The sequence below is a fragment of the Stenella coeruleoalba genome (assembly GCF_951394435.1).
Source record: "Stenella coeruleoalba genome assembly, chromosome: 17".
NCBI classification, from domain to species: domain Eukaryota; kingdom Metazoa; phylum Chordata; class Mammalia; order Artiodactyla; family Delphinidae; genus Stenella; species Stenella coeruleoalba.
This window is the reverse complement of record NC_137163.1, coordinates 3,407,292-3,422,708: the sequence shown is the minus strand read 5'-3', so window position 1 is coordinate 3,422,708 and position 15,417 is coordinate 3,407,292. Positions and strand designations below refer to the sequence as shown.

General features: G+C 45.2%; 1 protein-coding gene across 6 annotated transcripts in view; it reads right to left on the bottom strand.

Annotated features, from left to right (window-relative positions):
• Positions 1-15,417, bottom strand: part of TRAPPC9 (trafficking protein particle complex subunit 9) — a 524,427-nt gene that overhangs the window by 179,695 nt on the left and 329,315 nt on the right. For all 6 annotated transcript variants that reach the window (XM_079901721.1, XM_079901717.1, XM_079901722.1 and 3 more), the window contains one exon: positions 2,535-2,645. In XM_079901721.1, coding sequence (XP_079757847.1) covers positions 2,535-2,645 — 111 coding nt within the window. The remainder of the gene's footprint in view (positions 1-2,534; positions 2,646-15,417) is intronic.

Here is a 15,417-nt window from a genome sequence, read left to right as displayed (position 1 = left end):
ACAGCGCTGATTTAAAGTTATAAAGACACGCAGAAAACGACGTACGATATGGAACCACTAATGACATTAAAAAAAAACTGAATACAGTGCTTGTTGTGCCTATAAATAAATACAATAAAGCAGTAAAGTGTGGAGTGGATGATGCCACGGCCTCCGAGACACACAGACTCTGGGAGGAGGAAGAGAAAGGAAGGTGGGGGCGGGGGCCGGGGGCGGGGCTGTCAGGCTTTGCTGCTTTATTTATTTATTTATTTATTTTTGGCTGTGTTGGGTCTTCGTATCTGTGCGAGGGCTTTCTCTAGTTGTGGCAAGCGGGGGCCACTCTTCATCGCGGTGCACGGGCCTCTCACTATCGTGGCCTCTCTTGTTGCGGAGCACAGGCTCCAGACGTGCAGGCTCAGTGGCCATGGCTCACGGGCCTAGCCGCTCCGCGGCATGTGGGATCTTCCCGGACCAGGGCACGAACCTGCGTCCCCTGCATCGGCAGGCGGACTCCCAACCACTGCGCCACCAGGGAAGCCCTTCGCTGCTTTTTCAGTTGCTTATTTTTTTCCAACATTTTCTTACGAGTTGAAAGAATTCCTCGGAGAATACTCTATATACCCACTGGTATATTCTATAATTAACATTTTATTCTATTTGCTTTATCAACTCAGTCTGTCCATGTTCCCATCCCTCCACCCATCCAGGAATCTAGTTTTTTAGGCATTTCAAAGACTAGTGCAGATATCATACACCACCCCCAAGTCCTTCAACAGGCAGAGTTTAACATCTGCTTACAGTTTTTCTTTTGATACAAAATCGACTCTCAGAGAAATGCACAAATCTTAAGTACACGTTGGCTAAATTTTAACAATGGCAAGCACCTGTGGAACCCACACCCAAATGTCAAGCTATACAACACGGCCATCACCTAGAAAATCCCTTTGTGCCCCTTCCTGGTCAAAGCCCATCCCAACCTCTCCAGAAGCAACCGATTCTCTGTTTCCACCGTCACAGAAGAGTTTTGCTGGTTCTGGGATCTCAAATGAACGGAACCACACGGTACATTCTATTTTGGGTCAGGCTCCCCGCACTCAGCATAAGGTTCCTGAGATTCTCCCATGGTGATGTATTAGGAGTTTATCAGTTTTTGTTGTTGAGTAACATCCCATTAGGAAAATGCCACCACTTGTTAATTCATTCTCCTGTAACAGACACCTGAGCTCTATTTTTTGGCTTGGAACATTCTTTATAGGTCTTTTTGTGAACATATGTTTTTAAATTTTTCTTGAATAAATAACTAGAGTTGGAACTGCTGGGCAGAGTACGTGTATGTTTAGTTTTGTAAGAAACTGCAGCAGCCTCTTCAAAAGTGGTTGCACTGTTTCACATTCCCACCCAGGCATGAACCTTCCAGCTGCTTCATGTTCCTTATGGACACCTGACATTGTCAGTCTGTCATTTTAAGCATTCTCATGAGTGTGTAGTGCTCTCTCATTGCGATTTAAATTTGCATTCCCTCCTCCCCACTGACCAATGGTGTTAACGTCCACTATTTTTTTTTAACATTTTATTTCCTTGAAGGAGAGAGAGAGAGAGAGAGAGAGAGAAGACAGAAGGATAGAAGGAGACAGAGAGGGAGACAGAGAGGGAGAGATCTCGAGCAAATATAGCAAAACGCTGGAACCTGAGATATGGTATGCTAGTATCTAAATTATTTTCTGTATGTTTCAAGTATTTTGCAATTACAAATAAACATGATATTTCGCTCTATCTTACTCCAGCTATACCCCCACCTATAAGGGTGTGGCCCTAACATCCAAGCTGCGCTGGGGGGCACGGCTCCTGGTCTGGAGAGAGGCCCAGAGGAGTGGGAGTGGGTCAGGCCCTGGGGAAGCGATCCCCACCACAGCAAAGAGCTTCTTTCCAGAGTCACTGAGCTCGACCTGCCTCCAGACCTGCCCCTGTGGCCCCGGCTCTGCTCCTGGTCAGCTCTTACTTCCACCCTGGCTCCCTGCTCGCCTCTGCTGGACCAGGGCACGTCCTGCGGCTGACCCTGGCCAGGGCCCACCGGGGCCACCTCTCTTTGCCCTCCAAAGGCTGAGCTCGGGTGACACAGCACCTCTTCCAGGCACCTCTGCCTGGCCTGTCTCCTGTGACATTAATTTCTCCAAGGAACTTCCCATTGACATTGATATGCGTCCCTCAGATCAACACCCAGTGACCCCAGGTACAGCTTTCTTAAGAATTTAGAAGTGAAAGGTCTTGCCCAGATGTCTGGGCATCCTCAGACATGGTGCCTGAAAGCATCTGTAGCTGAGGTGCTGCTTCCTTGGACGGACACCATTCATTTCTACCTTGACTTTACACTTGGCTCCAATTTGCAACCACGACCGATCCTGTCACTGAACTTGAATAAGGGCTGTGATGCCTCTGAAAGGGGGACCAGACTGCCCACCCTCTAAGGTCTCGAGGCTGGACTGTTTCAGCACCTCCCAAGCAGGGTGATGAGAGCAGGGCCAGGGAGCACGTGGGGCCGTGACGACACTCACCGTTGGCACTCGCCGGCGTGCAGGACGAGCTCTTCATTGCTCCGGGCGCTGACTGTCAGCTCGTGCTCCGTGGAGTTGAAGACGTCCAGGAGCAGGTGGCACTGCCGGGCACTGCGGTGCAAAGACAAAACCAAGTTCAGCATCTTCTGGCAGCCAAAGAGGAGGGTGACTCCGCTTCCCCTAACCCCCGAAGATTTTATACCACTGGAGGACACAAGAAGTACGATTTATCAAAATGTCATGTACCCCGGGACACAAAGGCTTACGAAGAAGATGCATTCTGAACTAATTGTGAATTCTACACAATGGGTTTGGACAGGAGGTCCTCCTTGGTCCTGGGACACATGCTTACAACCCAGCTCTGCCCTTTACACACTGAGTGACCTTGGGAAGGTAACTTGAGTTCTCCAAGTCTCACACGTGTGACCGCTAGGACGCGTGACCCAGTGGGAAAGCACTCGGCATACAGTGTCATTCAATAAGTGACCACGTCATGGCCCTGGATTTCTACGGGTGCCAGGCCAGGTGCTGGGCAGGGGTCCACAGAGAGCCGTACCCATGCTGTCCGTGCACATGTCCACCGAGAGTCCTCATGGGGGCCACCCCTCACTCCCCCAGAACTGTGGGTGACACCTGGGGTCACTCACCACCCACCTGAAACCTCCTTTCCCTGGCCTTCTCTACCGCAGACAGTAAAACTGCAGTAACCAAGTTCCCGCCGCCCCCTTCCCCAAGGGGAGCGCCATGGAACGAAGTTCCAGCCAATAACCGGCTTCTGGAGACTTTTCATCCCAAACAAGAAGACAAGTCCTTGAGAGGGGAAGGCGCCACCCTTCCACCTCCTGACTCCCTTTGCTTCCTCCCCGGGGAGGAGCAGGACGCCAGGAAGCTCAGAGACTCTAGGGGGCGATGGGGACGAACGCCACGGCTGTGGAGGGCAGAGTGGGGCCCTGGGAAATGATGGCACAGACCCATTAGCTACATGTGAAAAACAAAATTCCAGCCACGTACGCTTCGTTTGTGCTAGCTGCCATTTGTCAGGTCCCCATTACGGTCCAGTGCTTGCCTAAAACTAACACAGCATCTCAAACACCAAGTGTCGCAGCTGGCTCATGACAGCTGATGGATAAGCGTCCGCTCATCAAAACGGGACAACCGGGCCTAAGACAGGAGCAAACAGCAACAGAGGCAGCAGCCATCCTCCTTCCTGGAGGAACAGGGTAAGGAGATTTTCAGAGAAGAAAAAAAAAAAAGCCTCAGAGAAGGATCTGTGCTCTGGTCTCTTTCAGCTGAGCATTTCTTCAAAACATGACCTTCCATAGGGCATCTGAATTCTCAGGTGTGTTTCCCAAAGTGTGACAAGGGAAGATTTCGCTGGTTGTTAAGCAAAGGGGAGACAGGACTCACACCCACACGTGCCGGCTGCCTGCATTGCTTATTTCATACAAAAGCCCTGCAAGGTTGTCCTCCTGAGATCCACTGATGGAGAGGAGAGGAGAGGAGAGGAGAGGAGAGGGAGGCTCAGGAGATGACGAAAAGTGCTGGTGATGACCGAGAGTCAAGACATCGAGCTAGAAATCCTGTAGCGCTCACAGCAGATGAAGACACATATTCCAACCCAAACTGCGTCCCCTGTTCTTTCCAGAGAAGGGAACCGAGGTGGAGAGGGCGCAGTGACGTGTCCAGGGGTTCACACACGCACACACGCGCGCTCACATACACAAAGACTGACAGCATCCTAAGGCCACTGGGCATCTGTGAGATACCAGATTTTCAAAACACACACGTGCACTTACTCTCAAGGGAGATGATAAAAGTACCCGCCTGATCGTCCCGCTACGCACTACGAGACGTCGCACGCCACGTCTTGAACTGATTCTGGGTTCTGTGGGTCGGGGTGTCCTCCCCAGAGGTTCAGCACTTGGAAAAACATTCATTAGCTCTGACAGCTGCCTCCGAGAGGCCTCTTCACTCAGCTCACATGAAAATGAGCTTTCGAGAATGAAGATCTATTCTGCCTTTGTCATAACTTGATGAAATCTTTAATCACAGCAAAACCTCTCATCAGAAAAGGAAATTCATAAAACATTTATCAGAGGCAGAAAATTGAAGTGATATTTAAAAGCAGGAGAGAAAAGATTCAAATACATGGTGTTTTCACCCACGGAATATAGTTGTTAGAAAACTGCACAGGAATGAACAACGTCGGAATGTAATACTTTTTTGTCCTCTGTTTTTTCTGACTCACTGTCTGAGTATGGGGGCGCTTGATCCAGTGTTTCTGTTCCTCCTAATTGCTGGCAGGATGAGATGCTGGTGGATCTTTGCTTTCTATCTATTATTCATAAATTAATTCCCTTTCCCAAACTGCAGTAGCACTGTGTGCCCACCATCGTGTCATTTACTCTGTCATCTTTCCATACCTCTTTGGATGATTCTGTTAAGTTTTAATCTGTGTTTGAGCATATAATTTACTTTTAATTCTTATTTGCTTTTTGGTTTTATTTTTGGTTTTTTTGGTTTTTCTGGATCCATCTTTCTGAAGTACAGGGAAGCCCAGGAAAGCTTCCTAGAAGAACCGAGATCAGAGTAAGGCTTCAGATCCATCTGCCTGGTCAGCGGGTGGGAGCGGCGGGGTGGGGGGAGTGCCCAGCAGCAGGAAAGAATCTGGAGTAAAGTTGGAGGGAGGAGATGAGGCCGCCAGGTGGAAAGGAGAGGCACAGCCCAGGCACAGCGAACAGTGCGTGTGAAGCCACGTCTATATAGTTAGTACGCACTATTTCCTATCTAGAATTAGGACAATTAATTTATTAATTCATGTAACAAATATAAATATCTACTGAGTACCTGTTGTGTGGCAGGTACTATTCTAAGCACTTGGGATATGGAAGTGAACAGGAGAAGCAGGATCTCTGCTTTCACAGAACTCACACTCTTATGAGGGGACAGGGCTAGGAAAGATAAGAGGAATTGAAAGTGAAAAAAAATTAGTCATATTTGGTAAAATGAGGAAAAATAGGTTCAGAAAGGTTGCTAAATACAGGGTTAAGACACACATCCACACACAAAATCAATTCCTATATATCAACTAAAAACAAGCACAAAATATAATTTTTAAGAAAATATATTTACAATAGTAATGTACCTAGAAAAAATCTAACCAAATACATGCAGGATGTTTATGAAAAAAATTCTAAAGTTTTATGAAATGATATTAAAGGGGATGAATAAATGCAGAGATGTATTATGTTCAAGGATAGAAAAACTCAGTATTTTTAAATAACTCACTTCTTTCCAAATGTATATAAATTTAATGCAACTCAATAAAAAATCCCAACATTGTTCTGGTGTTGGTCAAACTTGATACACTGATTCTAAAATTTATATCTAAGATCAAAGGGCCAAGAACATGCAAAACAACAACGAGGCAAATTTTTGGAAGAGACTTGGCCAGCTAGATATCAAGAGTTGTCATAAAACTGTAAAAATGAAGACAGTGGGGCAATGATAAACACATCAATGAAGGAAAAAACAGCCCAGAAGCAGATCCATGAATATAATAAGGTAATGGATATATGACCAAAGTAGCAGTGTTGGTTATTAAGAAGGAGGTTCAATAAACAGTGCTGGACAAATGGTTATGCAGATAGAAAGAAAATGATATCCCTACATCACACCATAAACAAAAATAAGTTCCAAACAGACTGAATAGATAAATTTAAAAAGCAATATTTAAAATCCTGTAGAAGAAAATACAGGTGAACAACTTCTGACCTGAAAGAGAGAAAGATTTCTCAAATGAGTTACAAGACATACAAAATATAAAGAGATCTTCAACCAGGGCACCAGAATGCACAATGAGAAAAGGACAGTCTCCTCAATAAATGATGTTGGATAAAATGGATAGTCACATGGAGAGGAATGAAACTGGACCCTTACCGCACACCATATACAAAAATCAACTCAAAATGGATTAAAGACTTAAATGTAGGATCTGAAACTGTAAAACGACTAGAAAAAAACAGGGGAAAACCTTCTTGGCATAGGTCTGGGCAATGACTTTTTGGAAATAACCCCAAAAGCACCGGCAACAAAAGCAAAAACAGATTAAGGGGGGTTGTAGCAAACTAAAAGCTTCTGCACAGCAAAGGAAACAATCAACAGAGTGAAAAGGCAACTTACAAAATGAGAAAAAATATTTGGATACAGTAGGTCTCAAAAGGGGTTAATACCCAAAATACATAAGAAACACAAACAACTCAATAGCAATAGCAATCATCATCATCATCCAATTAAAAAGTTGGCAAGGGCTTCCCTGGTGGCGCAGTGGTTGAGAGTCCGCCTGCCGATGCAGGGGACATGGGTGCGTGCCCCGGTCCAGGAGGATCCCGCATGCCACGGAGCGGCTGGGCCCGTGAGCCATGGCCGCTGAGCCTGCACGTCCAGAGCCTGTGCTCCGCAACGGGAGAGGCCACAACAGTGAGAGGCCCGCGTACCGCAAAAAAAAAAAAAAAAAAAAAAAAGTTGGCAAAAGACCTGAATAGACATTTCTCAAGAGAAGACGTGCAGATGGCCAACAGCTATATGAAAAGGTGCTTAACATCACTAATCATCGTGGAAATACAAACCAAAACCACAATAAGATATCACCTCACACCTGTTAGAATGGCTATTAAAGAGACCAATAAGTGTTGGTGAGGATGTGGAGAAAAGGGAACTCTCGTGCACCTGTGGGAATGTAAATAGGTGCAGCCATTACAGAACAGAGTATACCTTCCTCAAAAAATTAGTAATAGAACTACCTTAGGATCCGGCAATCTCACTTCTGGGTATATAGCCAAAGGAAATGAAATAAGTATCTCCCATATTGACTGCAGCATTATTCATAATAGCCAAAATATGGGAAAACCTAAGTGTCCATCGACAGATGAGTGAATAAAAAAACTCGTCTCTCTCTCTCTCTCTCTCTCTCTCTCTCTCTCTCCTTCTCTCTCTCTTCCCCTTTCACACACACACACACACACACACACACACACACACACACACACACACACACCCCATAATATTATTCAGCCATGAGAAAAAAGAAAAATCCCACCATTTCTGACATGGATGAACCCAGAGAACATTATGCTAAGTGAAATGAGCCAGACACGGAAAGACAAATACTGCATGATCTCACTTACACGTACAATCTCAATTAGTTGAACTCATAACAGCAGAGCGCAGAATGGTGGTTAAGCAGAGGTAGAGGGGTGGGGGAAAGGGGGAGAGGTTGGTCAAAGGATACAAAGTTTCAGTTACGCAGGATGAGTAAATCCTGGAGATTTAATATTCAGCATGGTGACTGTAGTTGAGAATACTGCATTGTATACTTAAAATTTGCAAAGAGATTAGATCTTAAGTGTTCTCACTATGCACTCACAAGGTAACTAGGACAGGTTACAGATACATTAATGAGCTTGAAATGTGAAATGAAATGAAATGTGACATGACTGTGTTAACCATTTCACAATGTATATATCACACTGTACACCTTAAATATATACAATTTTACCTCAATCAAGCTGGAAAAATATATAGCGGAAAAGACTGAAATGTTTGGCTGCACTGAAATGAAGCACTTTTGTACAAGGAAAAACATCAAAGTCAAAGCAAAGAAAAGCTAGCTGTGAAAAGGTGTTTGCAACACATAAACCTGACAAAGGATTAGAATTCTGAATTAATAAAGAACTCCTGTAAATCAATAAGAAAGAAATGATCCAATGGAAAATTGAGCAAAGAACAAGACTGGACCATTTAAAGCAGAGGAAATCCAATGGCCAATATATAGGAACAGAGTCTCAATACAACTAGTAGTCAGAGAAATGGAGAGAAAACCCTCAGGTATGACTTCCCACCCAACCTATTGGAAATGTTTAAAATGTGCTCTAAGACCAAGTGTTGGCCAAGATGTAGATGAGCAAGAATCATGGGAATCCTCATTCAGTGCTGCTAAGGGTGTAAACTGGTACAACTCCTTCACAGGGCGGGTTGGCACAACCTGGCCAAGTGGTAGATGAGAACCCTTTGATCTAATGACTCAACCTGTAGGCATGTATCTTGGACCAACTCTCAGAGTTCAGCACAAGGATGCTTCCTAAAATGTGCGTTGCAGCCTCATTTATAAAATCAAAGAACTGCTTTTAACGAAGCGCAGGCAACTGGAGAGCAGACAAATAAATCTGTAACCGTCATACACTGGAAACCTAGATATAAGCGAAGATGAATTAAGAACTACCAACCTCAGCACAGGTTAAGTCTCATGTTAATAAGGTTGAGAGAATAGCAAGTTGCAGGAGATAGTTACATATTTATATCAAGTTTAAAATATTTAAAAATACTCTATATTGCTTATAATAATCAACTGTAGGGTAGTAGTCACTCCTGGTGAGAGAGGACGAGAATAGGGTCACAGGGGAGCACACAGAGTTTTAACAGTTTCATTTTTCTTTCTTTAAATTAGAAAAATAGATGCAAAAACAGCAAAATGTAAAAATTTGACAAATCTGTGTGGTTGGATAGATTAGCATCCCCTTGACTTTTCTGTATATGCTGCTTATAAGATGTAAGACATGTTTTATAAGAGGTATTTTTAAAGTCACTTAGAATGTTGTCTTAGCCGGGGTTCCCCCGGGAAAGCAGAGCCTGAGAAGAGGGCTGGAGTGGAGCAGGTGTTTGGGAAGGGGATGCTGAGGGGAGCAGGGCGGGGGCACGGGGTGCGGTGAGAACGCAGTACCACGGTGCCTTACTGAGCTGGCTACCATGTGGACCGCTGGCGCTCACCCTGCTGGTCCCTCTGAAGAGTCACGGACTGTGCCTTGAAGTGTGCACCTCAGGCAGAGGAGAGGGGATTACTTCTCCACCAGCCCCCGCCCTCCCTGGTCAAGTTCCCCCCGAAAGGGGGCAATTCCCCAACTCCCCACACTGTGCGGCAAGTGCACCTGTGCTGCGGCCCCGGAGAAGGCTTTCAGACATTCCAGAACTCGAGAGCTACGCAGCACAGCTGAGGTGAGGTGCTGTCAAGTTACCCCTGCATCAATCGGGCTGCCACAGAGATGGCTGGTGTAAAACGCGGGCTAGGACTTGAGGCAGAGAACAAGACGCGTGGCTAACAAATTTTTTTTTTTTTGATTAAGTGCATCTCCTGAAATCATAAACATAAACTGACTTCAGATGTGACGGCAAAGGAGGGCCTCTCTGATGAAATAGCATTTCATTTCAGACCCACACAACAAGAAGGCAATCATGTGAAGGTCTTGGAGGACCGCTTTCCAGAGAAAGCAGTTAAGGTCAAATCTTAAGGCATGGTGTCAAGGGACAGAATAAGCCAGGAGGAGAGTGGTATGAAATTAATGACAGAGGAAAGGTCGTGACAGAAAGTTTGGATTTTATTCTAAGTATGATGGGAAGCTATCTTTAGAGTCTTAAGCAGATGAGCGACATGAATTGGTTCATGTTTTTAAAAAATGACGAGTTCCTATTCTGGAAAAGATGCCGTAAGTACAAATAATCCACTGCGTCTCCCCTACTGAACCCAACTATAGGTCATACACATAATGCATGGAGCAGCTATTGGAAGATTCGAAGAGTAAACTATAGAAGGTGGATTTGGGGAGGAGATCTGAAACCGAAGTTTCTCTGAACTTCAGAGCGAGTTTCCATTTCCCTCAGTCCTACCTGTGCTAAAAGGCGGCTCAGAGGCACCCATCAGGTACAGACAGGCAGAGCTCCGCGAGCTGCCTCTGTGCCAGGTCCAAGGCGTGGGAGAGGGCACCATGAAGGTGTGTTGGGGGGTCCTGTGGGCTTTTTCTTTTTTCTCCTCCGTTTCTCCCAGCCCAGCCCCTGGGCAGCACTGCTATGTGACAGTGCCACGATGGGTCATGGCTGCACAGCATATACAACTCCGAGGCCAGGAAACCATCTCTCTGACCCAAGGGACTGAGGTCCCATAAGCACAGGGCCAGTCCCCATCACTTTATTTCCCTCTCTGTCCTCTGACCAATTAGTCCCACACAGAGACACACAGAGGAAGAACTCAAACCTTGGCTTTGTTGTGGGCAGACAGCGAAGGGAGGCGACTATGGAAAGGAGAGAGATGAAGAGCGCCATTTGCTAAAGTGGTACCTGACCTGGGCTCACTGTGGAGCAAGCACAAGGGGATGGATCCTGAGCAGTAAACCACGGGCTTCGGTAACTGAGCTCCAAAGAAGAACACTGGGCGGCACACAGGACTGATCCAAGGAGAACCACAGACTCTAAAACCAGAAGTGCAGCACAGCCCACACAAGGCACTACGGGACCATGGTGTGGACCACCCACCAGAACAGAAATATCAGCATTCTCCGCAGGATCCAAACAAGACCCCAGCACCTCACAGCGTTGTAGTTGAAATGTCCAGAATATAGTCCATAACCACTCAGCATAGGAAGAACCCAGGAAAAAGCCAACTTGCAAAGGAAAGTAAAATCAACAGACAACAACCTCAAGATGAAAGTCTTAACAGAAAAAGACTTTAAATACGTTCCGCAAAGTAAGGGCAAACACACTTGAGACAGATGAAAAGATAAAATCTCAGCAAAGAAATAGAAGATATAAAGAGGAAGCAAAGAGACACTTTAGAAAAGAAAAAACTGAAGAATCCACCAGGTAGTGAATTATCTGAGTAATTGAGGGAACGAGTAGACATAAAATGAGAAAGGATAGAAAACAAACAATACCATTGACCAACTGGACCCAACTGATGCTTAGTGAACATTCCACCTCCCCCAAAAGTAGGATATCCATACTTCTCGAGTTATATGCAACATCTACCAAAATAAACCATTTCTAGGCCATGATAAAAACCTCTAGCAACTTTAAAAGAGTAAAAATCACACAAGTATTTTTTTGAACCACACAGGAATTAAACTAATATATTTGAAGACAGATTAATAATTTAACCAATGGAAACAGCTGAGAGAAAAAAACGGGATAAAAACAATCTTCTGAGACAAGAAAGGCTCTGAAAGTCATGTCATAGGAGTTTGAGACACAAAATAAAACACACACACAGCTGTTGAAGAAATAATGGCTGAAAATTCCCCAAATTTGGCAAATAACGTAAACTTACAGATTCAGGAAGCTCAGCAAACCCCAAGCAGTATAAATTTTTAAAAATCTAGGCCCAGAAACATCCTAAGCAAACTAAACTTTCAGAAGCAAGAGGAAAGAAGCCACCTGAAAGCAGCCTGAGCGAATAAGGCTCTGGTACAAGGGAAACGATTCCAAGCCTGAAGATTGCTTATCAGAACACCAGTTTTGCTTAATGGGTATATAACATCTTAATGGGTATATAATATCTCTTACTTATAATAAGTAAGTCATTTCATTTCTCTGAGTCTCAGTTTCCCCAACGAGGACAAGAATGCCTATGTCATGGAATTATTAGGAGGCTCCAATGGGAAAAAAAAGTGCAAGTGCTTTGTAAAACTACAAGCGGAATATTACATAAATCTGAGGGGTGGCGATTATTATTAGCTTGGTTGCAGTCAGTGGAGCGGCAAAAGGGAAAGCACACAGCCCGCCAACAAAGCAATCCCAGCTAATTACTCAACACTGACTCAGCTAAAAGTGACTATGAGGAATTCCCACGCCAAGGTCTGAGTCTGTCTAAAAACCATGGCATCATGCCCAGAAAGTTAAGTGGGGCTCTTTCTCCCCGAGTCTGGCCGAATTCTCTCAGCCCCTGCAGGGTCCAAACATCACCGTTCCATCCATCCTAGGGGCGCGGTAAAGTGAGTGAAGACACAGCCAGACCGGTAGTGATGGCCACATACACCTTTGGCCAAACCCATGTGGTCTTTTAAAGTTCCATAAGCCTGCCTGTTATCAATCAGCCTTCTTTCCTGAAAAATTAGTAGTCAGTTTCAGGATGGAGAGCTTTCTTGTAAGTCTTAAGAAAGCCAGGGAGCTTATTCAATCTAAAATGACAAAAAAATAATGGAACAAACAATCAGAATGTTCTTCGGGTGATATTATCTCGTCTTCACCTCTGCCACACAGGTTACGGAGCTTCTAAATCTTACTGAAGACTCTGACAGTAGATTTACTGTCCATTAGAACTGGGTTTCCCAAAGTGTGATGTGAGGACCACCTGAAACAGATCCCCTGGCTCTGCAGGGGACAACGGATCAGCGCCTCGGAGGTGTCACACCCAGGGCTCTGGTGTCCTCCGGGCCCGGGGTTGGAAGAAGCTGAGTCTTACTGGTGAGAAAGACAAGTGGGTGGCGGTGGCACAGAGACACAGGAGACAAGCAGGGGAGCCTTCTGGAAGGAAGCGGCTCCTGCATTCGCTGAGGGACCAAAGGCTTGAGAGCAGGCCTGCAGGCGAACAGAGCAGAGCACGGAGCAGACAGGGCTGGAGCAGCACGGACTGTGCGGGGAGCTTGCAGGAGTCTCCTCGGAGTGAGGAGGCGCGTGGGGCGGGGACAAGAAAAGGCAAGGCAGACAGGCTGGGTCAGATTGTGCAAAGCCTTGTGTGCCGAGCTCTGGAACCAAAACATGACTTACAGACGACAGCGACTCGTGGAAGGACCCTAGAGGAGGGACAAACTCATGCGTGTGTTTTAGAACAAACACTTCAGCAGCTATTTGGGGAAAGAACTGGAAAGAGAAAACGAAAGCAAGAGACTTCGAAAGGCTATAGCAACTGTCCAAGAAAGGGAGGGACAAAGGTGACACGCCTGAGTCAATGCAGAGTTACTGAGGTGGAAAGGACAGATCTGGTGACCGACTGAAATGTGGGTACAGTGCCCTGTGGACGGCTGACACACACCCTGGCCTCTGACGGGTCTTGGGGGGCTGCACATAATGAAGGCAGGAAGGGCCTCTGTTTCTGATTTTTTAATGAGTAAGTTTTAAAATAATGTTTTAAAATGTTCCCTTTAGATGAAACAAGTTGGAATGGCTAGAATCCTAAAGACATACAGGATAACAAGCATCGGCAAGGATGTACAGAATTGGAACCTTCAAGCGCTGCTTGAAGGTTTGGGTGGGAACGTAAGATGGTGCAGCCGAGCTGGAAGATGGTCAGGCAGCTCCTTTAAATGATTAAACAGTTACACATGATCTGATAATTCCACTCCTAGGTATATACCCAAGAGAAATGAATGCTGGCCCACACAAAAACTGGTATGTGAACGTTCATAACAGCATTATTCCCAACAGCCAAAAAGTGGAATCAACCCATCAACTAATGAATGGATAAACAAAATGTAGCATACCCACACAGTGAAATATTATTCAGCATAAAAAGAAATGCCATACTGATACTTCCTTGTGGGTGAACACTGACAACACTACGTTAAGTGAAAGAAGCCAGTCGCATTTTGTATGATTCCACTTACGTGAAATATCTAGAACAGGCAAATCTAGAGACAGAAAGTAGATTCGTGGCCGTGTAGGGGAGGCGGAGCGGGGACTGCTAATGGGTACAGGGCTTCGACCGGGAGAATGAAAAGTTCTAAAATTAGATGGTGGCGATGGTTGAACAACTCTGTGACTATACTAAAAACACTAAATTATACAGCTTAAGTGGGTGAATTGTGTGGTATGCAAACAATGTTTCCACACAGCTTGCATGTACATGCAGCGAGAGTGCCCGGGGGTGGTGGAGGTGAGGTCAACACGCTCCCGGCTCAGCCACAGCACCGCGTCACCTCACCAGGGCGCAGCGCTCAGCGCCACCGTGGTCTCGACGAACACATCATTTACTCTCTGTTATACTGTCTACTTTGCACTCATAATGGACCACAGGTACAAGAAAAGAACCACGAAGACCACATGTTAAAAGGGGCACACAAATGAACACCAAGACACCTGTGCCTCAAAATCCAAGGTTAAAAAGGTAACATAAAATGACAACTATGTCGTATTTGGCTTTTCATTTTCTGGGAATGAAGACAAGCCCAATTCAAAACGGACGGAAAAGTACTTAAAAATAACTTGAAATCATGGTTCAATGTAGCATCGTTTGCAATTAACTCTATAATGATTAAAACTTTGAAAATGCCAAATGCAAAAATTCTAAATGGAAGGTCACAAAAAACTCTGGCCAATTGTTGATGATAGACAATCTACCTTTTAACATACGATGTCAATCCCTAAATCAAGTATGGCATGGGCCTTTTTAATTGGTATTTATAAATCATACTTCTTAACATAATTAGTGTATATTACTTGTTAAGTAGGACAATCTTTAAATCTGTCTTTAAATAATGAATATTGATAACATTCTTAAATGAACATTAACACATAACATTCAATAATGTAATAGTTCAAAATAAAATACAGATCACTTAAAATTATTGATTGTAATACTTTAATAATATGTATGGTTGAGACATAAAATAGGTCCCTTCAAGGTACAGCCGTGTGAGTGAAGACAGAAAAATGGGAGGTGATTCACCGCCTGGGCGGCTCCTAACTGGTGACACTGGGGACCAGAGGGTGCTAACTGCTGTGTCAACCTAAATGACATGTCCAGCTGCTCCTGCCATGGGAGGTGGGGTCCCAGCTCCTGCCTGTGCAGATCTACACTATGTTAACACTTGGAAAGACGATGAAAAGCGTGCTCATCATTTCCATTTCGGGGAACACAAGCCAACAGGAGCAGGAAGGGATGAAGCAAATGCATTAAGTCATTAAGCTCCTTCCACCAGAGATTCGATGAATGGGTTAGAGAGAGATGGGAGCCCTGGGGCAGACCCAGCCCCCTCCCATCACAGAAGCAGGTCTCGTCTGCATCCCCTCCTCTGTCCTCCCCAGGGTGCCCCTCACAGCCCAGCCTCAGTGAGGGCTCTGG